This window comes from Aphelocoma coerulescens, chromosome 4A, assembly GCF_041296385.1.
Source record: "Aphelocoma coerulescens isolate FSJ_1873_10779 chromosome 4A, UR_Acoe_1.0, whole genome shotgun sequence".
NCBI classification, from domain to species: domain Eukaryota; kingdom Metazoa; phylum Chordata; class Aves; order Passeriformes; family Corvidae; genus Aphelocoma; species Aphelocoma coerulescens.
This window is the reverse complement of record NC_091018.1, coordinates 17,888,646-17,914,150: the sequence shown is the minus strand read 5'-3', so window position 1 is coordinate 17,914,150 and position 25,505 is coordinate 17,888,646. Positions and strand designations below refer to the sequence as shown.

General features: G+C 52.8%; 1 protein-coding gene across 3 annotated transcripts; it reads right to left on the bottom strand.

The window, feature by feature from the left end:
• Positions 1 to 405: 405 nt before the first annotated feature.
• Positions 406 to 25,505, bottom strand: F8 (coagulation factor VIII). 3 transcript variants are annotated; one of them, XM_069015575.1, is made up of 27 exons: positions 25,031 to 25,505; positions 24,729 to 24,905; positions 20,979 to 21,103; positions 20,556 to 20,678; positions 19,860 to 20,072; positions 19,240 to 19,311; positions 18,708 to 18,815; positions 16,591 to 16,812; positions 16,081 to 16,315; positions 15,502 to 15,676; positions 14,497 to 14,590; positions 13,616 to 13,827; positions 13,171 to 13,321; positions 12,816 to 13,025; positions 8,930 to 11,603; positions 8,464 to 8,629; positions 7,446 to 7,652; positions 6,278 to 6,506; positions 5,998 to 6,180; positions 5,683 to 5,799; positions 4,399 to 4,470; positions 4,007 to 4,092; positions 3,379 to 3,534; positions 2,455 to 2,599; positions 1,466 to 1,614; positions 1,018 to 1,194; positions 406 to 800 (listed from the first exon to the last, which is right to left on the bottom strand). In XM_069015575.1, exons 2-27 carry the CDS (start codon positions 24,878 to 24,880, stop codon positions 645 to 647), a joined length of 6,609 nt encoding a protein of 2,202 aa, XP_068871676.1. In that variant the 5' UTR covers positions 24,881 to 24,905; positions 25,031 to 25,505; the 3' UTR covers positions 406 to 644. The 3 variants fall into 3 exon arrangements, with proteins under 3 accessions (XP_068871676.1, XP_068871675.1, XP_068871677.1); XM_069015574.1 differs by having other exon boundaries at positions 24,729 to 25,505; XM_069015576.1 differs by lacking the exons at positions 24,729 to 24,905; positions 25,031 to 25,505 and adding an exon at positions 21,222 to 21,271.

The window sequence follows — 25,505 nt, the reverse complement described above, 5'->3', positions numbered from 1 at the left end:
GCCACAGGCACCCACAGAACTCCTCCTGTGGAGAACAAGGAGGGCTTGCTCAATGGAGCAACAGAAAGCAGGGTGATGTCACCCAGCCACAGCAGCAGCAGCACCCTGGAAAGGAGAAGGGAAGCGCAGGGCCAAAGCCCAGTGCTGAGTCAGGTTGAGCAAGAGTCGCCTCCCTCCAGCCTCCAATCCCCACTGATTGTGAAATGGACACTGGGGCCTGGAGCAGGGCCTCCACTCTCCATCCTTATCTTAGCTCTTCCTCCTCCAGGACAGTGCCCATGGCAGCTGGAACTTGTGCAAAACCAGGCTGAGAAGCTCTGGGGCTAATTAATTACTAGCTGCTGGTAATGCTGGCTGGGCCCCTGGGGACTCCAAGACTGGAGCAGAGGAGAAAGTGCAGAGAGATACTGGAAAATTACTGTTTAATTCTTCATCATTACATCTGAGTATACGGCATCTGGTAGATGAGAGACAGGAAAAGGCAGATAACGACCCAACCACTGCGAAGCTCTGCAGCCCTTCTCTTCCCCAGCAGCAGGGGCAGCCAGGCCCCTGGAGGGATGGCTCCAGCCTTGGGGAGGGTTCAGTGCCCAGTGGGATGTGTGTCCTTGGGCTGGCACTGCGTCTTCCTGGCCCTGCAGCCATCAGTACTCCTGCTGAGTGTCGCAGCCAAGGAACTCTATTCGCAGGGCAATGTGGTTGTGCCACTGGCGGGGGTGTATCCTCACAAAGCGGGCAAAGAGAGGGGACTCCAGGGTATTCGTCACTGTGCTCTGATGGTCTTGGTTTGCCTTGAAAATCTGGAGAGGAGAGAGAAACCAGGGATGCGCTTTCCTCTGCTGACACAGTGAGGAGAGGATCAACTCAAACACCCCTTGGAATGCTTTAAGGAAGGAAAAAGCACAGCCTGGCTCACTGCTCTTGGAAAGAAATCCTGTGAGCATGTTTGCTTCCAAGGGCTGTGCTTGCTGCCCTGGGGGTGGCCATGGGCTCTGGCCATGGAGCAGCTCTGCCTACCTTCTCCTTGCCATTTTGCAGGACCGGGCTCCAGTGCACGCCGTCCTGGCTGATGGACACAGCAAACTCCTTCACAAACATCTGGGTGAAGAGAGCTTTGGCACCTTGGGTTATGATTGCAGTCACCTTCTTGGTTACTTCGAAGTCCACCTGCAGCCACTCTCTGGGGCTGTTGCTCTGGGGAAGGACAGACTGCCTTCAACCCTCCAGCAGCAATGAGAAAGACACACTCTCTGCAGCTGAAGGCCAAGCTGGCCCTGCACTTCCCTGTGCTTCACCTGCCCTACCAGGCATCTGGTGGGAGCTGCTGGGTGCTAAAGCAGTGTGGCAGCGAGTGGGCAGCTCGCACGGTGCTTGTGGCTGCACACACTTCCCACGTAGCCCCGACCAAGAGATCCCTGCTGGGATCCCAGCTGCCTGCCTGGTATCTCCTTGCACCTTTGGCTACCTTTGGCCTCCAGGCGTTGGTCCTGCCCTGAAGGTTCAGGCGGGCCAGGGCAGGTGTCCAGCTGGAGAAGATGTTGGCACTGTAGGAGGATGCAGAGATGTGCTGGTCAGGAATCCTCCTGTTCTCCATTCCTAAGGGCATGGAGCAGCCTGGAAGAGAGGAGCAATGCTTGTCATGGGGTAGAACAGACCCATCATGGAGATGGCTTCTGCCTGCTCACTGCTCCAGCTGCCCTCAATGCCTTTTCCCTGGTTACAGGTTCTCCTGTCCCTTGCTGCAGTGTCATGGTCCCTGCACTGCTTGGGGCCCCTGTGTGCAGCATGGCTCTGGCCAAACTACTCCCACCTTCTTTTCCCCCTGGAGATTTTATCTAAGAGGAATGTGAAGAATTTATGTTGTAAGGAGACATAAGAAGAACTTGTCTCCAGGGAAAGGACAAGGAGACACCCTGCATATGTATGATCAGGTGTGCCTGTGCACAGCAGCTTCACAGCCAGCTGGCAGGTTTGGGGCATGGGCTGACAGCACATCCACTGCTGCTTTCAGCTGCTGCAGAGCAGGTGTGCAAAGCCAGAGAAAGGATCCCAGGGTACCATTTCCTCAGGTTGCACTGCTGATCAGAGCCATCCCACCTTCAACTGGCAAAACCAGAGTAAAAGCCAACAGCATCTGTCTCTGCTTGTTCCCTGCTCCCACAGGCTGAGGCAGCAGCTCCCCATTTATCAGCTTAGCTGCTGATGGAAGTTTCCTGTGCTTCAGTAAAAAAGTGATGGGGAGAGCTGACCCCAGGCTCTCCCTCTGGTACTGTTATCCCTAAGACCACAATGAGACTTTCCAGCTTTGCTCCCTCAACACCTCAGTGCCATCTCCAACTCCCTCCTTCCCCCTCCGAAAGTGCCTGGGAATCCTGGCACGCATGGAGCTGGCACTCAGCACCCCAGCAGATCAGAGCCCAGTTTGGGTGCTCGGTATCTGTGGGTGGGACGCACTGTTGAGGTCGCAGCCGAGGAGCTCCATGCGCAGCGTTGGCCGGATGTTGTAGTGGGTGGGGTGGATGCGGAGGTACCGGGCTACAACTGGGGGGTTGAACCGGTTTTCTTTCACCCCAGTTGCATCCACATTCCCAAAGAACAGCTGCAGGAAAAAGGAGGGAAAGAATTGTTGTACCAGCAGAAAGAGAGATAGACAGGACAAGGATTACTGGGGAGAAAACGTTCCTGTCTGGCACTTCTGTATCTTATCACTATCCTTACAAAAATGGCAGCTCAGGAGAATTATTTGAGATGTGACTCAGGCCAAAGAAGTGTGAGTGGGCCACTGAGAAAAAGAAACTTAGTGTCTGTGCAAATTAACTTGGTTTTATATTTTCGCCAAACAAGGGTGAGAAAAAGAAGGAAACAAAAGTCAGTCCTCAAACATTTGAACCAGGGAAAAGTTGTAGCCACAGCTGGTGCAATGGAGGCTTTTCTGGATACTCTTCTCCCAGTGGATTGATCAGCTTATGCATATTTAGGTTGTGGGTTTTTTCTAGTGACTATGGATTCTCCAAATCATCTGCGTCTGCACATTATTTTTAGAAAGGCAAATTTGCCTTTGGGGTCAAAAAAGATGTTCAGGTAAAATCTTATGCCTAGCTCTAAGTAAAATGCAACATAACATTAAGAGGTGACTCTCATAGCCACCTGGGATGGTGGAAAGAGGTAGCTCAGACAATTCAAAATGAGACAGATGGACACAGACAGCAAGTCCCTTGCAGATCTGTGATTCAGTCACCTGGCACTGAATGGTCTCTGTTCCTGCCTTAATCCCAGGGGCTCAGGAGATCTCTGCCTTGTCTACAGAGCTCCCCAGCCCTCATCACCCCAAGACATCCCATTCTGGGAGGGTACTCTCCTCAAGACCCTTCACCTTACCATCTGGGTGCTCGTGGCATTTCCCTTGTATATCTTCCACCTTCGCCCATCAAGGCTGTAGAACACAACAAACTGGGAGATGTAGAAGCTGGAGAACTTTTGTCGGGCCCCTTGGGTTTTTATGCCATGAATAATCGTGGGATGCAAAAGATCCACCTGAGAATGAAAGACAGGAATTCACTTCCGATGGAAAACTCAAGCCATGCTCAGGAAGTGCCCTGTGAACCCGTGAACTCACTTCCTCCTGACATAATTGAGCACTGGTTATGAAAGTAATTAAAACAGTTGCTCATAAGAGTGCAAGTCAGCCAACAGCTGGGAGAGGGCAGGGGAAAGCTGTTTGGAGAGGTGACCTCTTCTTCCTTGGTCTTTGGGAGATTTTTGCACAATCCAGTGCTGCAGCTGGACCATCAAGTGATTCTTCTGCTGCACTGAGGATGGGTATGGGGGTCAGGCCAGCAGCAGCCTGACCAGAGCAGCTGCCATTAGGATCTTAGTGCTCCCCTCTCAGAGGGAAAAGGGAAACAGCAGATGTGGTGGGGAAGCACTGCCCATCCATGAGCCCTTCTGCACAAGCATGACCTTGCAATGCCCCCAGTGGTGCCTCCAGACACAAGGCCCCTCTTACCTGGATCCAGGCGTTGCTGCGGTCGGTGCTCCAAGCATTGATGGAGCCACTGTTGTCCAGTCTGGCCAGATAAGGAGCCCACTGCCCTGCAAGGAGAGAGCACAGACACGAGGGTGCTGCTGGCCCTTGGTGCTGCCTAAGGTGGTAAGAGGTCCATCCACAGGAGTGGGCCTGAGGATCACCCTGGGGTTTAGCAGCCACACACAGGGTGGCAGAGCACTGGCACGGTGGGCCAGCCATGTGGGGAGGCTCCAGGTCCTGAGTAGGATGCTGACACGGGCATGGATGAAGAACTCTACCAGAGGCCCAGTGCAGCAGAACTTTGGGCAGGCAAACACATGAGTTATGTTGGCTGAAGCTGCCCTGACCCCACCTGCCCTCCAGCTACTCACCATACTGCCCGGAGGCTGTGATCTGAGAGTCTGCAATGCTGCCTGAAGCCATACCCAGGGCATTCCGGCAGTCTGCAGGGAACAGGGGAGGGCAAAAACCAGGGAGAGTTGGTTAGATAACAAAATTCTAGGCTGGATAGCAGCTCAGGGAGGTTTTCAAGCCTCCAGGCTTGTTTCTCTCACACCAAGGGATAGGTTTCAGAGGCTTCCACATCCATCCCTGAATTTTAGGGGTGCTGGAAGTCCTTGCTTCCACCCCCCATGTCAAAAGCAGAGAGTTTCCAGCATCAGACACAGCAGCCTCTTGCCAAACTCCTTTCCCTGAGTCCATGACCTCTCATTCCCATGTCCTAATGTCCCAGCAGTGCTGACAAGTGTCTCCTTCTTATACCCATATCTTGCTCCTGGGCCTTTTTGTTGCTAGCCAGCATCTTTTGAAAACAAATATCACATTGCTAAAGGAAAGTCTACCTGACACCCCTGTCTCTCTTTGTCTCTCTTCTGGTCTGCTGAGCACAGGGATGTTTGTCTCTTATAATAACCATTATTATTAGCAACTTGTCACACCTTGGCATCTCCACTGTGTGTCAAATGCTCCTGGGGAAAATGCAAATTTGAAATCTCAAGCAGATATTTAACTTACGGGAATGTTTTCTGGCTGACATTTAATATTCTTTTAGAAACAGGAGAGAGACTGTCACAGTGTGATAAAATACTACTCTCTCACACCACTTCCCCAGTGTTTACTTATGGTGAGTTAGAAACATTCTGGGGTGGAAACAGAGGTTCACTGTGGATTTTGCAGTTCCTCTTGGAGCTATTTCTCAGACCAACCTGTAGTCAGGCAGCGTCACTCACTGCCTCCTGTTATCGCTCTGTGCCTCAGTTTACCTCCTGACATATGGCTAGGCAGCTGGGCACTGTACCTTACTGACAGCATGGGCAATGACCAGCCCATGCATGCACTTGCTTGGGTAAGTGCATTTTATGGAAGGTCCAGGGACCTTCAGATTTGGAAAACAAGAGCTCTTGGAGTAAATATTTGCAGGCCAATGAAGCTGGTCTCCCAGCCTTCACCCCAGCTGTGTCCCTGACTCTGTGTTCTCTGCTGGGCTGTGCAGGGTGGAAAGGGCTGGAGTAGTGACTTTCTTTCAGAGTAAAAACCCAGAAGATCCCACTTGGGTCACCCCAAGAGAAATGCTGAGAGATCTGGGGGAGGAAGCTCAAATACACACTGGTTGTGGCTGTGGCCCAGGTGGGTCAGGGCACAAAGAGATCACTCACCCAGGTCATACACGAGGAAGAGGGCACTCATCCCAGCCTGCTGGTGCTCTCCCACTTTGCACTCCACCCTCCAGATCCCAGCGTGTGAGGGCCACATCTCCACTGTCCCAAAGACACCTGGCCAGGAACAGAGAGCAGAGCAGAGAGGAGTTACTGCCTGTAATGGGATGCCACTGTGCCAAGTGCTGTGCAACCACAGGCACAGAATATTCCAGATCCACTCCCCCTCTGTGGCATTCCCCCGCAGGGACTTCCTAAGGGCACAAACATGAAGCCCTCGCAGAGGGGATGCACAGTGCCTGTGCTGCATCTCACCAGGATAAAGGTTGTAGACTCCCATGCGATACTCCTGGCTAGTCCTGACGTTGAACAGCTGCCCGTGGAAGTGGACAGAGTGGATGTCCTCAGTGCTGCCCATGTTCAGGAGGTGCCATCGGACCCGTTGCTGCTGGGCCATCACCAGCCCGGGCAGGGTGTCACTCACATAGCCATTGATGGCTGGGAAAGGCAGGTGTCAGGAGGGACTCGAGGCTCTGGGGTATTTCCACCCCAGTATAGATTGTGGGATGGAAAGGGCAAGGGCAAGGGTCCTCACCATGGAACGAATGGTTTCTCTTAAAGTCAGGGTTGTCCTGCTGGATCCGGCAGGGAAGGCGGCAGTTCCTCTTCACGTTCTCCGGGAAGTACCAGCTTTTGGTCTCGTCAAAGATGGTGAAGAGCAGGGAGAACTCCTGCACAGCCAGCTGCCTCCTGGAAATGTAGCTCAGCACCCCACGGTTGCAGATGATCAGTGGCCCGATGAGGCCTGAGTGCAGGTCCTTCTCCTGCCAGGGAGCCAGGAAATAAGAGTTTGCCTCCGAGCAGGAGGCAGCGCTGACGCCGGCAAGAGGCACAGCAGAGAGAAAAGCGGTGAACCCATGTGCATCCCTGGCCTGGCTTCCACTCTGGGCCACGTGCAGGGAGGGAAGGACATGTTGGGTTCATTGGGGCATCCCCACTCTGCCCTGAGCTAAGAAAGGCTGAGCAGCAAGTGTTTGCATGTGCTTTCAAGAGATGTGGTGTCTGTTTGTCCGACTGTCTGACAGTCCCTACTGCATTGGACCCAGGGACCAAATCCAGGCAGATTTGGCAGAGGGGTAAGGAGGGGTAAGGAACCGCAAAATGCTGATTTCCTGCAAGTGTCATAAGCTGGAAGAGGGGAGGGGAGGGGAGGGGAGGGGAGGGGAGGGGAGGGGAGGGGAGGGGAGGGGGAGGGGGGAGGGGAGGGGAGGGGAGGGGAGGGGAGGGAGGGGAGGGGAGGGGAGGGGAGGGGAGGGGAGGGGAGGGGAGGGGAGGGGAGGGGAGGGGAGGGGAGGGGAGGGGGAGGGAAGGGAAGGGAAGGAAGGGAAGGGAAGGGAAGGGAAGGGAAGGGAAGGGAAGGGAAGGGAAGGGAAGGGAAGGGAAGGGAAGGGAAGGGAAGGGAAGGGAAGGGAAGGGAAGGGAAGGAAGGGAAGGGAAGGGAAGGGAAGGGAAGGGAAGGGAAGGGAAGGGAAGGGAAGGGAAGGGAAGGGAAGGGAAGGGAAGGGAAGGGAAGGGAAGGGAAGGGAAGGGAAGGGAAGGGAGCACCAGCATGTGTTCATCATTGTATTAGACACCTGAGAATCTACACAGCCCCAGGCTGCTTTCAGCACAGCACCACAGGAAATTCCTTGACCTCACAGCCAGGACCCAGGCATGCTGCCCACCTCTCCTTCCTGGGATGCCCCATGGAGGCTCCCACCTACCAGGTCCACGTTGGAGAAATAAGCCCAGGCCTTGCAGTCGAACTCCTGCGTGGTGGGTGCCATCTGGGGCAGGACTTTCCAGGAGTATTTGCGGTGGCCACCGGGAGGCACCGCCCCGCCCTGCGGCGTTGTGCCCTGTATCTCCTCATAGGCTGTCAGTGTGGAGTGGAAGGAGAAGGGTCGTGAGGCCAGGTTCTTGAATGTCACCTGCCCGAGAGGGAAAGCAAAGTGGAATGTGGAAGGGAGCGATGCTGACAGTGCTCTGGACTCTGGTGGTGGGTCCAGCCAGCTGGTGGGAAGGATGTCCCTGGTTCCCAGACCTCCAGCTGGTCTCCCTGCAGTGGCCAACCCCTGCTGAACCACAAGCTGTGGCTGTGCAGTGCAATCTCTGGTGGAAAGCACGTCCTGGGTTCATGTCAGCAGGGTGAGGCCCTTTTGCTGCTCAGTGGAAGCAAGGTCAGCTACACTACTGCCTCTGGAGCCCAAAGGTGCTCAATCCCTCCTGGTGAAGATCTTTGAAAACTGGGCAACTTCTCCAGGGACACAAGTCCTGAGCCTTTCACGTCCTTCTCAGGTGGGTGTTGAAGGACCTTTGGTGGTGTGGAAAGCTGAAGCCTGCCCTCATACAGAGCACCTAAAAGAGCTGTACTGAGCCCTGCTTAGCTCACTACCCTTTTTGCAATCCCTTGACCCAAAAGACTCCCCATGGAGCCCAGGAGCTGATCAGGCCATACTGTTACAGGGGTTGGGTCTGTCTCAGGTCCGGGGCTTTGCATCTGAACACTGTGAGGCTCCTGCTGGCCCATTCCTCCAGCCACTGAGGTCCCTCTGAATGGTGGCTCTGCCTCCCAGTCTGGTGCCATTTACATGCCAACAGGGTAGCTCCTGCCCCCGAGCCCTGAGGTTAACCCATGGGCACTGCAGAGCCTGCAGGCCCACCTCAGCACTCCCTCTGGCTGAACTCCAACAACAACAGGGGGATTTATGGTTTTACACGAAATGGGAGCTTTCTACTCACCATGATGACATCTTGAACTTCTGCCCTGATGTAGGGCCCGAGGATGCCCAGGTGTTCATCCAGCTCTCTCCGCTGCACCGGCTGCGTGAAAGAATCATCCAAGTACTCTCGGAAAACCACCTTGCGGTACTGCCAGGAATGCTTCTTCCTGCTTCTTTGGGGGTCCCTGGGGGGGATGCCAGTTAGGTAAGTGTCCCATAGTGAGAGCAGCCATGGCAGGGCTGTTACAGGTCAAGGGGATACAGAGCCAGAGCATCCCTGACGCACTTGCAAGGAAGCTCAAAGTTTCTGGAGGTTCAAACCCCACCAGGGTAGAGGGGAGAAGCTGGGAGCATCCTTCCCCTGGGCTGCTCGGCTGGGTTGTACCAGCACAGAACCGTGATCCTGCCTGCCAGGCCATGCCATCTTGTACATCATGCCATGCTGTGCAGTGCAGGAGGAATACATGCAGGACAATCACACTTACGTTGCTTTTAGGAAGTGCTGGGGTCTCTGGTCCCCATATTCCCACATCACCTCCACTGCTGCAATGAAGTATTGCCGTATCTCCCCCTGGAAGGAGCGTGGGTCGTGCTCCTCTTCCCCATAGATGTCAAAATCCTCCATGGTCTGCTCTGTGTCACTGTACTCATCATAGTCTGGCTTGGCAGTCTTTGAGGGGCTGGAATGTGTCCCATTGTTCAGGGCCTGTTCCTCCCTGTGTCCTTGAATGTGGCTCCTCTCCCCAGATGTGCTGTTCCTTTTCCCATCCTCTTTGGGCTCTCCTAGGCCCTGGCCCTCTCTCTTCCCTGTTTCTCTGAGGACATCTTCCCTGCCGATCACCTGACATCCATGAGGAGTGTCTTGCACATACTGTGATAATTTTTCAGTGCTGTTGTTGTTGTGAGGGGGACTTGGAGACACTGAACAGTTCTCTCTGATGGTGGATTTCAGAGGCATTTCTTCTGGGCTTTGTGCAGACATTCTCCCAAGCACATAGTCCTCTGTGGCATTGGCCTTGGGCTGCTGAGGCTCAGGACTGAACCGACCCAGCTGCTCCACAGCGTTCGTCTCCTCCTCCATCTGGCTTCTCCCCAGAGTTTGCTCGCTCCCAGGAGCCCCCCACACCACAGCTCTGCCTGGCTGCAGCTCGGCCAAAGCTGGGCTCTGCAAGCCCCTGGAGTTCACCACAGCCCCCAGGGAGACTGGGTCCCAGTTTGAGGCCAGGTCTGCAGCCTCAGCAGTGACCTGCCTTTCCGAGCTGCTCGCTGCTGCTGCTGGTCTTGTCCCCAGTGCTCCCTGCGTGGGGAGGGAGCGTGTGCTGCGCTGAGCTTCCTCACTGCTGCCCTGTACACCCCTGTCTGTGCTCAGCCTCCCCTCAGGATACATCTCATCAGCCTGTACAGCATCCCTGCCTGGGTGCAGCCTCCTCTCAACCACGTTGGATTTTTCTTCCAGGCTTTGCAGGGCCACCGTCACCTCAGGCAAGGTGTTGCTTGATACCAAGGACCTCTTTTTGAAGCGAGTGATGCAAAAAGGGGAATGAGGTCCACACGCCTTTGGGGCTTCCTTATTCCCTGCTGTCTCAAGGGGCTGGCTGGCCAGGTCCTGCTCTGCTGTCTTACCATCAGACAGGGGCTTCCTGCTGCTGCTGTTAGGATAACCCAAACCTCTGCTCTCCAGTGACCTGGCTTGTTTACGTTTCCAGTCAGGGCCACTCAGGCTTCTGGCTGCAACTCTGTGTCTCAGGAACTGCTCAGAGCTCTTTAAGAAACCATTTGGGAATGGCCTGGTGTCATTGGTCACAACATTCGATTCAGAAAAGGCAATACTGTCCAGCTCTGCTAATTCCTTAGCATCCTGAAACACTTCTTTCAAGATTACTTCATCCCTCTCTTCTGTCATTATGTAGCTGGATGGCTCAAGGTCATTGGTGTCTGCAAAGGTGCTGTCTAGAAGGCTGGTGCCTTTGGCAAGTCCAGTGGTTTGTTCTGTGCCATTTTTTGCAGGCAAGGAGTTATTCTCATCTATGAAGACTTCTCCTTGTACAGGTTTGTCTGACAAAGAAACATTTTGCTCTTCAAAAGTTTTGTAAAAGCCTTGTGAAACCACTTTGTGAGGCCTTGTTTCCGGCCTAGCATCTAGGTCATTTGATGAATAATTGCTCTCTATGGTGTGACTGTGAACCACAGCATGAGAAGTCCTATTATCTTCTGTCTCATCTGGAGATGCAGAAGGATTGTTCAATGTGGAGGAAGAGTTGTGATCAATACTTAAAGAGGGTGCTGTACTGATTTTCCCCTCTGACTCATACAGGTTAAAGGATATTTTATCAGTCCCTTTTAGCAACGTGTCCTCATTACCCTGTGAAGACACATCTTGAAGCACCAGGTTGTGCTCCAGATCATTCTGGTGAATTGAGCTTCTGTTCTCCTGAAGAGGGGCTTTGCCAGCAGCATAAGCAATGGAGTCCCACAAGCTTGTTGCATGAATAGTTGTCTTTTGAGGCTCTGCTTCCAGGTTCTCTATCCTACCCCCAGAGTGGACTGCCATTCCTTTCACTGGCCCCTGCACCTCTGGGATTTTTGTCACTTTCATTCCTGCCAGAGCATCTCCTCGAGCTGCCGTGGTTTGGTGCAGCCATTGCTGATCTTCTTCTGAGCTCACAGTACCATGGACACTCGCCAGGTGTTCTCCATGTGGGATTGCTCCAAACCCTTCATCCTGGCTGATGATTTTTGATAATTCTTCGTCTTCCAGGAAGGACTCATAGGACACTGGCTCATCATTTGTCGCTGGCAGAGAAGACATGGAAATATCATGTGGATTTGGTATTTTTCCTAAAAATGTTGATGTGCCATTGGAAGAGGGATCAGAAATCCTGCTGTTGCTCAGGACAGCCCCATGTTCTGTCAGGCACAATCTTGTCTTCTCGGTCTCGTTTCTGGAAGAGGTGATGTTGTTCAGTTGCTCATTCACACACGACCTCTTTCTTTTAGAGAAGCCCCTGGGTTGGAATTCAAAGACAACCTCCTCCCCATCAGAATACACATAATCTTCCCCATCAGGGTATTGCTCATACTGGCACTTCGAGACTGTGAACTTGGCATGCATCCCTCGGTCTCTGAAATCAGGATTTAGGCACCCCAGCATCCAGACACCTGTCTCAAGAGAGGGCAAAAGGACACCATCAGCCCACTTCAGTGGGAAATTGGAAGAGATGTCATTCCCATGGTGCTCCCTTGCTAATGCAACCTATATTTTGTGGTTCATGGTAGTGATTCCATGCTTTCATAGTCCCTAGAGTGTCTTACAGCCAGACCCACAGTATTGTTGGCCTGACAACCACCATCAGCAGGGCTGGTGTTTCCTGGCAGAGCTTAGTGAGCTACACACACCTGTGAGGCCCCAAGTACGGCTTGGTGAGAGCAGTTAATGCAGCGAGAACCCACGGAGCCTCCAGCAGCAGCAATCACCATAAGCCACCTCCAAAGACATCCTGGTGCTGTCAAACACACCTCTCTCCCAAAGACAGTCACCACATCTCTCCCACTGAAGGAGAAAGAAAGGAAAGGCTGCCTCTCACTCACATCCCCAGCCAGCGTGTTTGCTCCCAGCAGCGAGGGTGAGATGTGTGATTTCTGGGCTCTGCTGCTGGAGGGAGCTGCCACCTGCTGCCGGCTGAGCTGCTGCTCTGCTTCTGAGCAGCAGGCAGGAATCCAAGCTCAAACGGATGTGAGGCTTGGCTGGGTTGTAGAAAGCTTCCTGGGGTGTCTAGAAACGCTGACAGCCTGGCTCAGGGTGCAGTGCTCATGACCATCATATCACAACCACAGGGTAAATCCTGTGTCTCCTCTATGAGTGAGGAAATGGCTTGACAGCACTGCTTTTGCCAACGCTAAGGAAAAAGTACTGAGTGGGAGGAAATATAACTGAACTCTGAAGCAAATCTTTTCTAGGACTTCTCTCCAGCTGCGGTTTCTGTCCTTGCAAAAGTCTGGATATAAATGGCATGATCAGCAGCTGAACCCACAGCAGGGGCAGCACTGCCACTCCCCTTGACCTCCGAGCCTGGAGCCAAGATTGCAAATGTCCACCAGGCTCATGTTACTGCAGCCAGCTTACTGGTTTGGCAGCATGTGTGACCTTAACACACCCTACTAATGAAGTAAAATACAGTAATTCAATTTATTTGATTTAAGCTTTTAAAGGTGTAACCACTGCCTCTCACTTTGCTGTTCCAGCAGACTGTGCATCCCTTTGCTCTCAGAGCTGTCAAAAGGAATTGGGCACCAGAGAACTGGCTGGAGGTGCTCACTGATCTCTGCTGGGCTGCCAAGCCCATGGTTTACAGAATAGCCCATGTTACTAACCTGGCTTTTCCAAACTCATGATGACTGTTTCTCCAGAAAATGGGAAAAGAGTGAGCACGTCCTCAAAGACCATGTTGCGCTTGAAGGTGTTTCCAGAGAAGAAGATGGAGAGGAAATCTGTTTGGGCCCCAACACTCAGGACATACCAGTACACAACGTCGTTCAGGCAGAGTTTTGTTTGGAGGTTGTCAAATACAAAGCCATTAATAGCTGGAAGAGGGCAGGGGTGAAACATTTCAAAACCAAATTCCCCCCATGGCTGCTGAGCTGCTGCATATCCCCTGCTCCTTCCCTGGGGCAGGGATGAGCCTGTGTCTGCTGGGGCTTTGCAGGGAGCCCCTGGCTGAGTACTCACTGTGCATCACATTGGAGGCATAAAACTGGGGGTCCTGGGTATCCACATGGGCTGCGTCAGAGCAGAACCTCCTGATGTTCTCCTCCAGGTACCAGCTGTGGTTCTCATCAAAGACTGAAAACAGCACCAACTTCATGTTGTCTGACATTATCTGGAAAAGAGAGGGAAGAAATGATTCCTGGTCTGATCAGAACACCCCTGGTGCCCGGGGTAGCAGTCAGGTCTCAGTCTGGGTGCATGGAGAAGGTTACTGCTATTTCACAGGAGTTAGGGTGCAGATTTGGGGAAAAGAGAGCATGCAAGGGCAGGTGGGGAAGGCAGAGGCATTAGGACTGCTGGTAGGTTTGAAGAAAACAGGACAGACAAACTTGATTTTACCTAAATATTTCACTCACCACAGTTACTCCAGCCTTTCAGCCTAGAAGTTGAGGCAGCAAAGACCCACCTGATTTCCCCTCTGATCCATAGACTTCTTGGAGCAGATGAGGAGGGGCCCAATCAGGCCTGAGGCTGTGTCTCGGACTGGGTCGATGGAGCTGTAGTAGAAACGGGTGAGGCAGCGAGGATCTGCCTGCGTGGGGCCATCCTCAGTGGTGAGACTCCAGCTGTAGGTGAATGACTGCCCAGGGGGGATAGGAATATCCTTCACATCTTTCTCTGGCAACACACAACCCAAGAGCAGACCAGTTATACCTGGGCTGCTCCCGCAAGGGATGATTCCACTTTTTAAAAGAGCTCAGAAAGGTTTCCTGACCACACAAGCTGCAGAGGGAACCACCCATGCCCATGCCAGGATCCTGGTGGGATGTGGGACAGCCTTGCACAAGTCATGGTCCTGGGAGTACAATAACAAGGGGTGAAAGCAGTTCTGGGGAAGAAACCCGGGGAAAAAAAACCAACCCCAGAGCAAAAACTACAAATCTGCAAGAGGGAGAGTCTAAATAATGATGAACCCTCACATGAATGCAGGCCAGAGGGAGCCCAGGGAATTAGGGCTGTAAATAAACTGCAAACACAGGCAGGATCACCAGGATGGTTCCTGCCTCATCAGAAAGCAGAGGCCTCCAGGATGGACCAATTAACATGGTCCCAGCTCCCTGGTTGTGAATTCCCCTTCACCCAGTCATCACTGAAGCCTTCCCTAAAGACAGCGTTATATGGCACCAATGGGAACATGAAAATGGAATCATCATAATACCTGGAACTGCAGAGCATAGGTGCTTGCATGATTGGACAACTGGTCTTACCACAAGCTGCAGGAAACTCTCCTGGCCTAGAAAAAGGCAGTGGCCAGGTGATATCCCAAGTTCCCATAGCCTGCCTTACCTTTAGAGGGTCTCATGGCATGGTAGGGCCTGACGCTGGTGAGGCCATGAGGGTAGATGTTGTAGGGTCGTTTGGCCAGATTCCTGAACACGATCTGAAATGAGGACAGGCAGCAAGAATGTTTGGTGTTTACTGATCACTGTAAACCCTTGAAGCTGCTCTCAGTGTCCTTGCAGAGAAGGAAACACTGGGGTTGGCTACCTGCCACTGATCAACAGGAGGGATGTAGATATGTCTGGGACCACAAAGTCACAATACAAAAACTACAATTTCTCTGCGATGAGTCTATACTGTCCATTGATCTGGGTGGTGTCTGTTTTAAGGAGGGCATGAAAATATCAGATTTATTAAAGAGAAAGTTGCTGTCTTTAGTCTTACTTTACATATGAGTCAGAAGAGGTCCATCAATCCAGGCCTCAGAGGACCAGGACATTATGCACAGCAGTCAAGAGTTTTAAAGTGCTCCCCACTTCACTGCATGAAACCCTTCCTTTATTTCTCTAAATAGCTCTGTCACATGCCCACAACTGCGCAGGGAAGCCCAGGGAGGGAGCAGAAATGTGAAGCTGCTGGAAACCATCCCATTCCTCCCAGCTGCAAACAAGTCAAGTGGTCAGGAGAGGCACTTCAGGAGACAAAAGCGAAAGTCCCCAGTGCTGTGAGGTAACAGCGAACAGATGGAGAAGAGCAGAGGATGACAGGACACCCCTGCCTCAGGGGAAGGTGCTGGATGTCATGTGTCATGTATTAACTCACACAGTTCCTAAGACACCTGCAATGAAGTCAAATCAGAGGGACTGGGCCATATCCTGTGCATCTCACTGAGAGTATTTACCTTAAGCTGCCAGTAACATCTGCCTTTCTGGTGAACTTTGGACACTGCCAAACATGAGAGGGCACCTCAATGACTCATGTCAGACCTTAGCCACAAACCAAGAGCTATTAGTGGGAACAGCACCAAGCTAGGAAGTTGCCCCTTACACTGGAAAGAGGCATTTCTCTTACCTTAAACTGATCTCCAACCTCCCCCTTGATGACAGGCCCCAGGATTCCCTTGTCCTGTTGGTTGGACACCTTGCGCTTCTTGAAGGCTGCATCCTCATACTCCACAAACACCACTTTCTTATACTTTGAACCGATCCGCTGCGGGCCAGGCTCCAGGTACAGCCTTGTCATGTTTCTGCAGACAAAGGCAGAGAAAGAGCAAATGGCCACATGCAGGACACTGTGAGAAACAGAGCAAGACCTTCCATCATCCAAGGACCTGGCTGATGGCTGAGAGCGTCAGCAGGAGTTGTTGTCTGCTCAGAAGGGACGGATTCCAGAGGCCTTGGTGACAGAGAGACAAATGCTGTGGAGACAAATGTCTCTGCAGGGCATTTGGTAAAATGGAGCAAAGCCAGGTCCTGCCTTCCCATGGCCTCCCCAAGACCATCCTTGTCCTGCATCCATACTGTCAGTGTTAATAAGGAAGAACAAAACTGTCCAGGCTGTGCGGAATGAAAATTAATTTCTGGGGAAATGGGGAAGAGCTGGCAGGGCTGCCTTGAGGAGCAGGTCATGAGCACTCGTGCCCACTCTCACCTGTCCAGAGACACTGGCTTCACAGGCGCATAGTCCCAGTCCATTTCCTCAGCTGCAATGTAGTAAGTCCAGGTCACAGGCCTGTCTTTGGCAAAAGAGCGCACTTGGATCACGTGATAAGTTTCCTCATCTTCCTCAGGGTAATCCATGTCCTCTGGCTCGTTTGACAGCTTCCCCATCTTCAGCAGGCGTTGCTCAGGACACTCCTCCACCTTCACAAAGGCCTCCATGCCAGCTGGGTTCAGACAAGCCAGGCAGAAAGAGTCACACTGATGAGCCAGTACAGGCAGACACTCCCCCAGGCCCTGCCTGGGAGAAATATTCTCCACTACTGTTCCCATCAAATGGGCCAACATGGATCAACCCATGCCCTCTGGTATGGGCCAGACTGCAGGTGGATGCAACACTAGGGAGGAGGAGGGGCCTTGGAGCTGCAGCACCGCACAGAACCCTGAGCCCAGGCCACCCCCTGAACTGCTTTTCCCCCGAGCTCTTGGAGAATAAGGTTACCTTGCTGATGGGATGGTATCTGGCAGAACATCCGAAACCAGCCAGCTGTTCCTGGCATGGTCTGGGCTGTGAGATATGTGGCAGGGGAGATTTCTAGGCTGCTGAGACGGTGGCTTCTCACCAGGAATGTGTGGCCTTCAAAGAAGATGGAGTGGACTTCTGGCCCAGAGCCCAACCCAATCACATGCCAGTGGACCTGCTTCTTGAGGCACAGTGTGAGACCTGCCAGGAGACAAGGAAAGCACCCAGGAGTCAGCACTGTGTCCAACCCATGTCCCTACTCTTGGTGCCATAGACTCAGAGTCTGACACATGCTGGTAGAGTCCCATGCCCCACAAGATGCTGGTTTCAAGCTGGAGAAATCACACGTGAATGTGGACTGTCTGAGCAAAACAGAGGCACAGGTCACATCATCCCCCTGAGACAAGACTAGATTTACAGACTTGGGGGACTTTGGGAGGGTTGATGGTAGGAACTCCCAGTGGGATGCAGTGGCAAAAGAGAGAGATGTGCTCCTTGACTCTATAAATGGAGAAATTGGGGACTGAAAAAAGGAGAATCATCTGTCTGATCACAGCACTGGAAAGCCTGATACTAAAACATTGAATGTGGAGCAGAATTCCAGCACGTCCTCAGCAGTAGCTGAAATACCACAAAGGGCAGAGAGGGGTCACCAGGATTATTTGAGTGCTGGAGAAAATTCCTTCCTCAGAAACACTCGAAGAGCTCAGTGTGCTTAGGAAATGGGAAAGCACTTGACTGCATTGTACAAATATTTTCCTGAGGAGAAACTGATATGTGCTGAAGGGCTCTGTAATCTAGCAGGGAAGTGAATAACAAGTTCCTGGAAGCTGAAGACAAACAAAGCAAAATACAGAATCAAGCGCTTGTTTTTGGCACTGAGTGCAGAGGTGACTGGAACAGATCCCAAGGGTCTGGGAGGAAACTGGGTGGAGGTTCCATCCTGAGGCCCTCAGCTCTCCATTTTCAGCTCTCCATCAGACACCTCTCAGGCCAGGTCCTGCATCCAGGGAGGGAGATGCTGAATGGAGGTGGATAACTTCTCCAGGGAAAACCCACTGTGCAGACACAGTGGTTGACCATGAGGTTTCCTCAGCTCTTAAGCTCTATGAACCCATCAGGACAGGGAATTTAGGGGAGTTCTGCTTTTGCCTTTCACTGGAGACTGGCCAGACCCAAGTGAGAGGTTTTAGGATGTGGTTCACCAAACCTGCTGGTGGTAATGACTCTCCTGACAGTGCTTCCCAGTTTGCCTTGGAGATTCCTCACTCTTGGGCAGCTTTGGATCTTTTCCCGGGAGAACGCCAGAAAATAGCAACTTTTGTGTTTCCTGAGACCAAACACAGCCTTTTCTTTTGCCCTTCTGAAGAAGAGAAGTCTGAGAGAAGACTTTATCACTCTAGAACTACATGGAAGGAGGCTGTAATGAAGTGGGGGGTCAGTCTCTTCTCCCAAGCAGCAAGGGAGGAAGTAGCAACAGTGCTGTAGAAACAAGAGAAAACAGCCTCAAATTGCACCAGGGAAGTTTATGTCAGATATTGGGAAAAATTTCTTCACTGAAAGGGTTGTCAAACACTGGAACAGGCTCCCCAGGTATTTAAAACACTTGTGTATGTGGCACTCAGGGACATGGTTTTGTGGTAGACTTGGCAGTGTTAAGTTTACAGCTGGACTTGATGATCTTAAGGGTCTTTTCCAACTTAAATGATTCCAGGGTTCTATTCCTAAAATCCTATGAAGGTGTTTTAGTGAGAGCTAAATGCTACCTCCAGCCTTGTTCACAGGGCTACGAAAGAAAAAATTCTGCTACCAGCACTACTCCTGGAGACCTCCAATGAACCCAGCTGCACTTGGCAACACAGAGAGCTGGAAACAGCTCCTGCCCTGCTGTAAATGGGCAAGGCAGATCAATGAGCTGAGATGTAGTAGTCCCTCAGGGGTGAACACAGCCTAACAGTTCCATCACCCGGAAACTCCTCTTGATCTCTTTTCTCACATCCCTCCACAAGCTGCCTCGAGTTCACAGACCTGGCTCCACCCCTGCTCCTAGCAGCTCCCATACCCCCCCTCCCTGTCCCTGTCCCACCAGGACTCACCAGGCAGTGAGCCATTGATGTAGCCATTGATGGTGTGCAGCTCCGTCCTGTTGTGAGCCTGGGGCTGAGCAGCTGCTGGGGAACCCTGCTCAGAGTACCAGCTTTTTCCTGTGGACAGAGGAGGGAGCAGTCAGCTTTCACTTGAGAGCATTTCAAAGCAAGAGTAAACCTTCCCAGGGAGGTTGGATGTGTGGTGCCTGTGGAAATCCAGGGCACACCTGCCCATGGCTCTGCATGGGCGTGGGGGTGACCACCACACATGACAGGGAATGACTCCCCTCTTTAGCCTGTGTGATGGGAACAAGGCCACAGCATGGAATGGCAGAGCTGGAGGGGCTGCAAGCTCCCTGAACCTGGGGAAGAGAAGGAGGGGCAGTACTGCACCAGGAGCACATTGGATGTAGAGGCTGTACATAGCTCAAATCCTTGGGAGGGGGTGTGGGTGCTGAGCAGCTGTGCTCACACCATGGCCAAAGCAAACATCCTGGACCAGGCTGAACACAGGGGCTGACACCAGTCAGTCAGTAATTACCTTCATCAAACACTGCGAAGAGCAGCACAAACTCTTTCTGCAGGCCCTCATTCCCATCACTTGCCAGGGTCCCTGCAAGATGCAATGAGATGGATTTCTTTGAAGGTCAGCAAGCACCACCCAGAGAATTCCCTTTGTGCTCTTCAAGAACTGATAAACCAAGGCCAGACTGTGGTTTGCTTTTGTCATGTCTCACAATTGCAACAGCCCTGCTTCCAACCTTGCAGTCCCCAAAAGTCCACGGCTGAGAGGCAGCTGCCCCCAGAAGGCATCAAAAGGTCAGTTTGTACTGCCTTCCCTTAGGCTTCACTCACTGGAGAAATTACTCCTGGTGAGTCACTGGAGCCTGCAGACAGTGCTCAGTCATTTCCAGTGACTATAGGGGGGTCTGGACAACTACCTCCAGGATATGTCTCAGCCAGGGATGACCAATCTTACCCCAGTCACACCTCCTTGTACCTTGTGCCATCAGGATTTCAGGACTGAACCCGTGGAGCACTTCCACTGAGCACAGCTCACTGACTCCACTGCCATGCTCAGCCTCAGGAAGGCACCTGTGATTATTCTGCTTTTCAATTAATGGTTGCATGTTGTCTGTCCCCACTCTGTGCTGTCCTTACCAGGTCGGCACACGAGCAGGGCTCCAATCAAACCAGAGTTGATGTCCTTCACACTGTTGGTGTTGGAGGAGTAGGAGTGGGTCAGGCACGCTGCATCGTCATCCGTTGGGCCTTGGTTTTCCTGGATTTCCCAGACATATGTATGTGTCTTCCCAGGATCCACCCTGTCCCCTTCCTTCTCTGACTGGCTGGTCTCATCCTCATACCCTGCTCCTAAAACCAAAGAAATGGCCAGATGTCACTAAAGGTTCATCCCCAGCACACTGTGGGTACAGAAACGCCCCTTCCTCCAACCCAGAACACAGCCCCTCTCCATCCCAGGGGAGCGAGTCCCACAGGCAGTGACAGGTCTCAGGGCAGTAGCAGAGCTGTCCCAGACTCAGTTGTTGGGCTGTGCATCCACCATGTGCCCTGAGGCTGGACAGAAGAGTCTTCCTTGCCCTAAGTATCCAACCTTAGGTTTAACCTGTGTATCACCTCTGTAACAGATACAGATTTGCTCTGCGCTGTTTGCTCAGCTCATTTCTGAGCTGGGCACAGTCATGTTGCTCCCCCAGGCTAGGCCATCTCTGTGACCATCTGTCCTTGCAGAGGGACATGAATAGCAGGGTGAGGGAGGGACACACACCTGGCAGGCAGGTGGCAGAGCAGGAGGTGCTACACAAGGACTTGCAGCACCTGAGTTGCCCAACTCACCTTCTGACGCCTTCCAGTAGGACACCCCGACAGCATGGAGGCTGTACGGGCGGGAGGCCAGGTTTTTGAATGTGATGACCACTGTGTCATAGACTTCTGCTCGGATGGTGGGGCCCAGAAGACCTGAAGGGGAAAAGACAACAAGGTCAGGCAGCTGGGGTCAGGCAGCTCACACCCTGCCAGGAGCCCCAAACGGTCCTGACTTTCCTCCTGCACAGTTTGTGGTTGTCCCTCATGCAGCACGGCAGCATCACCTGCATCAGCTCCAGCAAGGCTCTCTGCATCCCCAGGAGCTCTGCCATACCGGGATCCACCCAGGTGCTTTCCTGCTCCTGGCTGAAGAGCAGCCAGCACCCAACCCAGGAGGAGTTTGGTGTCTTGTCAAGGATTTCTAGAGCTCCCCAAACTGCAGGTGCTTCTTACCCATCCACGCTGGCTTGAGCTTGGGCTGTATGAATGAGCCATCAGGGTACTCCACAAAAACAGCTTTCCTGTACCGGGGAGGGACACCAGCTGTGGGGGGACGTGGGCGTGCATGCCCCAAAATGCTGCAGGAGGAAGGAAAAGCCAAGGCTGATTGCACAGACCCATCCATGCACAGGCAACAACCACCCTCTTCCTCCCCTTCCCACCAGTTTGCTTCCTGGAGCCCTAGGGATTGCTCACCCTGCTGTGTCCTTTGGATTTCCTGACAGCTCCCAGGTATGAGTGGGAATGTTTTGCTCAGCATACAGATGACAACAGGGCATGATTAGTGTTGTGGTGTTAGTCATGGTGGAACAAGACACAAGGCCATACCCAGCTGCAGCTGGGACAGGGCACAGCAGCAGGCATTGCTGTCAGCCTCCTGCCTCATGCCTTGTCCAGCTTCATGTTCCCCTGGCAGCAGAGACACAGAGCACTGGCAGTGCCATGGTGAGCTCTGCCCTGCAGCCACCCCAACCTCAGCACCTTCAGGTCTGGCAAACACATCACATCATGTGTAACCCTCCCCAGCTCCCCCCCCCCGGAAAGAGACTGTCGGGCTGCTGGCAGGTGGTGGCAGTTTGCTTTGTGTCTGAGCAATGGCCCCACAGTTTGTTTCTTTTCTGCCCAAAACGGGATTTACACTTCACAGCAGGAAGATAAAGGAGCCTTGAATGTATTTCACACCCCACTTATCTCTGCTGGCCACTTTCTCTCTGTAAGAAGCTTAACAAATTCATTTTCCAGAAGGAATCCAGCACATTTATCAGGATAACAAAGGGATGATTTTCTTCAAGGATTTTAGAGGCTGACTTGTCAGCCCCAGGACTAAGACCATTTCCAGTAACCAGACAGACTGTTTCCAGCCTTGTTTTGTTTGGAGCAAAAGCCAGGTGGTATTTTCTTCCACTTAAGAAGCAGGGAAGGTTGGTCTCCTGCTCTGACTAAGCCTTCATTCGAGCAGCGTTTCTCTTTGCAACTCTTCCTCAAGCGGAAGAGGAAGGAGACAGAGTGACTCAAATTTGGGAAAAGCAATGCACACTCACCCCCACAACACTGGCTGGAAGCCACCTGCAGCTGAAGGATGCTGTGGGGAGAGCAAGGTCCACTCTCCTCAGGGGCAGGGCAGGATGGGAGCCCGTGAAAACCCCACAGGCACCCAGCTCCTGCCTCTCCCACCACAGCCATAACCCCACGTCCAGGCTGGCAGGAAGCTCCCAGCAGACACGGCCCCGGTAAGCAGTGCCACTGCATTCAGCTGACTTTGCCCAAAGAACCATTGTCATTCCTGGCAGTGGGGTGAGCCCCAGCTTTGCTCTCCAGGGTGTCCCCACACTGGGAGGTGGATGAGCTGCAGGGCTGCTGGCACTCGGCTGTCCACTATCAGCAAGATGTGCCTTAATCTCTAGCTCACAGAAAGCCCAGATTTGAAAATGCAGCCCTCAGATATGAGTGTCTGGTCCTGCTAATTCTGCAGTAAACAAGGCAGAAATCCTCTGGAGCCAGGGGGATTTTGCTGGCATGCAGGGGCATGGCCAGGAGGGGACTTAATGACAACAGGGCTCAGTGCCGGGTCCCAGTGCTGGCAGAGCAGAGCCCACAGGAGACAAGAAGGCGGTGTTCAGCCCAGGGATGTCTGATGAAAGTGCTTCTGGCCAGTCCTCTGTACTTGGGGTCCCCGTGAACTTCCTTCCCCCAGGGCAGCTGAAGCTGAGGCAGGCCGATAAGTTTCTGGCACCTTGGATCAGCATTGTTAGCCACACTATCTGTTCATCTCTTGGAGCTGCGAGACATCCTGCACTGCCAAAGCACTCAGACATGGGCTGCTGCTACGTGTCCACCAGCCCCAAGTCAAAGCTGAGATCCCTGGGGCCATTGCAGGATGTGCTGGTCCTGGCTCTGACCCTGCTGGTGGGGTTGTGTTTGGAAGGAAGAGAAACTGAAATCATGGGAAGGTGTGAGCAGCTCTGTCCCGATGTGTTGTAGCCCATTAATTTGACAGAGCTTTCTACAAACATGCCAGAGAAACCCCTGGATACGTACAAGGGGTTTGGAGATCCTGCCTGGAGATGCACCTTTGGGAGCTGCCATGAGATGCTGGTACCCTGAAGGAGAAGGTGTGAAGTAGAAGGCACCACGGACACAGAGGTCAGAGACAACCCAGCTCCAGGGGCAGCTCTGCCTGCCATGCTTTCCTGGCTCACTCCTGCATGCCCCTTCTCCCAAGCCTGGCTGTTTTCCTGTGCCTTCCTCTGTTGCACAGAACTGGGCTGAAGTTGCAGGGCCCTGGGAAAGGCATCATCATTCAGCTGGGAACAGCCAGGACAAGCAAGCCCTGCTTCTCACCACAGCTTCTCAAGGAGCTGCGCTGCCCAGGAGTTCTCTGCCTCTCCAGGCTGGATCACACCAGTCCCTCTGAGAAAGCCAACGTTATCTTCCCCCGTTTTAGAGAAGGACAAGTGACCTCACACTGCCTGCCAATGCCCCGCTCATCCCCAGGCACAGTCAGGTCCCTGAGTCGCTCCAGGGTCAGAAATAGTGCCCATAAAACCAGTGCTGAAATGGAAAGCCACAGGGTTGAATTAACAGTGAGTGAAGTCATCATCTCTACCGTAGCCTAATGGATCTGAGGGCAACATCAGTGAAAGCAGGGCAGGGGGGATTAGTAAAATGGGGGGTGCTGGATGCAATTTTCCTACTGAAGTAACCAAAAGAGGAAAAACCAACATAACTGGGATACAGTGACTACAGCAGCTAGTCAGGCTGACCTGGGTCATCCCCAGAGCCTGGCTTCCAGGGTCTGACCACAGCTCCCTGCTGCTCAAGCCACTGTGAGGCTGAGATGGGGTCATGGGCTGGCATTGCCTCAGCAGAGAGTCTGGGGCAGGGGATATGGAAACAGGGCAGAAGGAATGGGCACATCTTGATCCACAGGGGCTGCAGCCATCCAGCTCCACTCTCCATGCCAGCCTCAGAACATTCACAACCATGCATGTCCAAGCCAGCTTTGTCTTCGGACAACACCATCCTGATGCCTGAGCAATGCAACTCCCATTTTTCCTTCCTACTCCAAAGTACATGGGCAAAACCACCATACCTTCCTCCTTTTTGTCACTGTGCACGAACACCATTCTTTGCCCAAACACTACAAATTATTTTCATTTCCTTAAGGAAAAATTTCAGCCTCGGCAATGTAATGTACACAAAGATATCAATAACTAAAAGTGGATTTTACCAGGGGCAGACACAGTGGAAAGCCTTTGCTGCTCTGAATTATGTCAGGGGGCACAGCCAACTTTCCTCTGCAGTGCCCAGGGAGTCACAGGTGCTCATCTCCCCTCATATTTCCCCAAAGCCCCCAGGATGCAGAGCAGAAGAGAAAACACAGGCTGGAAAATCATGGCTCCTAGCACAGACTCTAAAGGGTCATAGGCAAGTGGCATTAAGGTAAAACAGTGCAGAACAGAACAGTGGTGCAGAGCAGGTGTGCATCTCTCTCTCAATTCCACCTGTCTCTCATCAGGGGTTGTGATCCCTGTGACTCCCCATCACACCACCCCTTCCCAGCTGTACCAGCAGCTCAAGGCACCCACCTTGCCCGGTTGCCCCCATGTACCTGCCTGCCTGGAGCCAAGCTCACAGTGCCACATGCCCAGGTGGGAGAAAACACAGGGCATGGTTCTAGAATTGCAATAAGAAGAGCTTTACCCTGCAGGGGCTTGCAGCACGGACAGCAGGTCGCTGTGTGTGTAGTCCCAGGCGGTTTCCACTGCAGCGATGTAGTATCTTCTCACTTTGCTGATGCCCTCCTCAACCAGGCAGAAGAGCAGGAGGCTGAACAGGGCTCCCACCAGCACCATGCCTCCTGGCTGGGAGCAGCTCTGACTTCAGGTGGAAAAGTGAAAAGGAAGGAATGAGAAAGGAAAGAGGAAAGAAAAGCCTTTATCTTCTCATCCAGCTGTTGTAATCCACCGGAGATGATGATTTAAAGTCAGCACCCACAGACTCACTGAGAGTGCTGCAGAGTTTCTCAAAGATATCAGGAGAGGAATTGCTTGAGCAGGTCTGTGCAAAGAGCAGCGTGTGAATGATGGACTCTCCTGCTCTTCCTCTGGCAGTGGCAGGAGGAGAGGAAAAAACAAAAGGAAAGGGAGGGCAAGCACCGCAGTAAGTTCCGCTGCAGGACCCAGCTGGCTCAGTGTCCTGGCTCCTGTCTGGGAGCAAGATGAGGAAAGGGAGGGTTGCAGAGGCAGCAGAATTTAGGTGTGGTCTTTGCCTGGTCTCACCTTCTGTGTCACCTCTGAGAAGGAGAGCGGGTTGCCAAGGATGCAGATGTATACATGTGAGGTTATCCCTGTCCCCAGGATGTCTGCAGCCCAAACAGTGATGACTTGGCCACACAACCTTGCCTCAAGCCACATGGGAGGGAGTGGGTTGGGATGATCCCCAGAGTCCCCTTCCCACCAGCTGCTCCTCTTCTTCCAG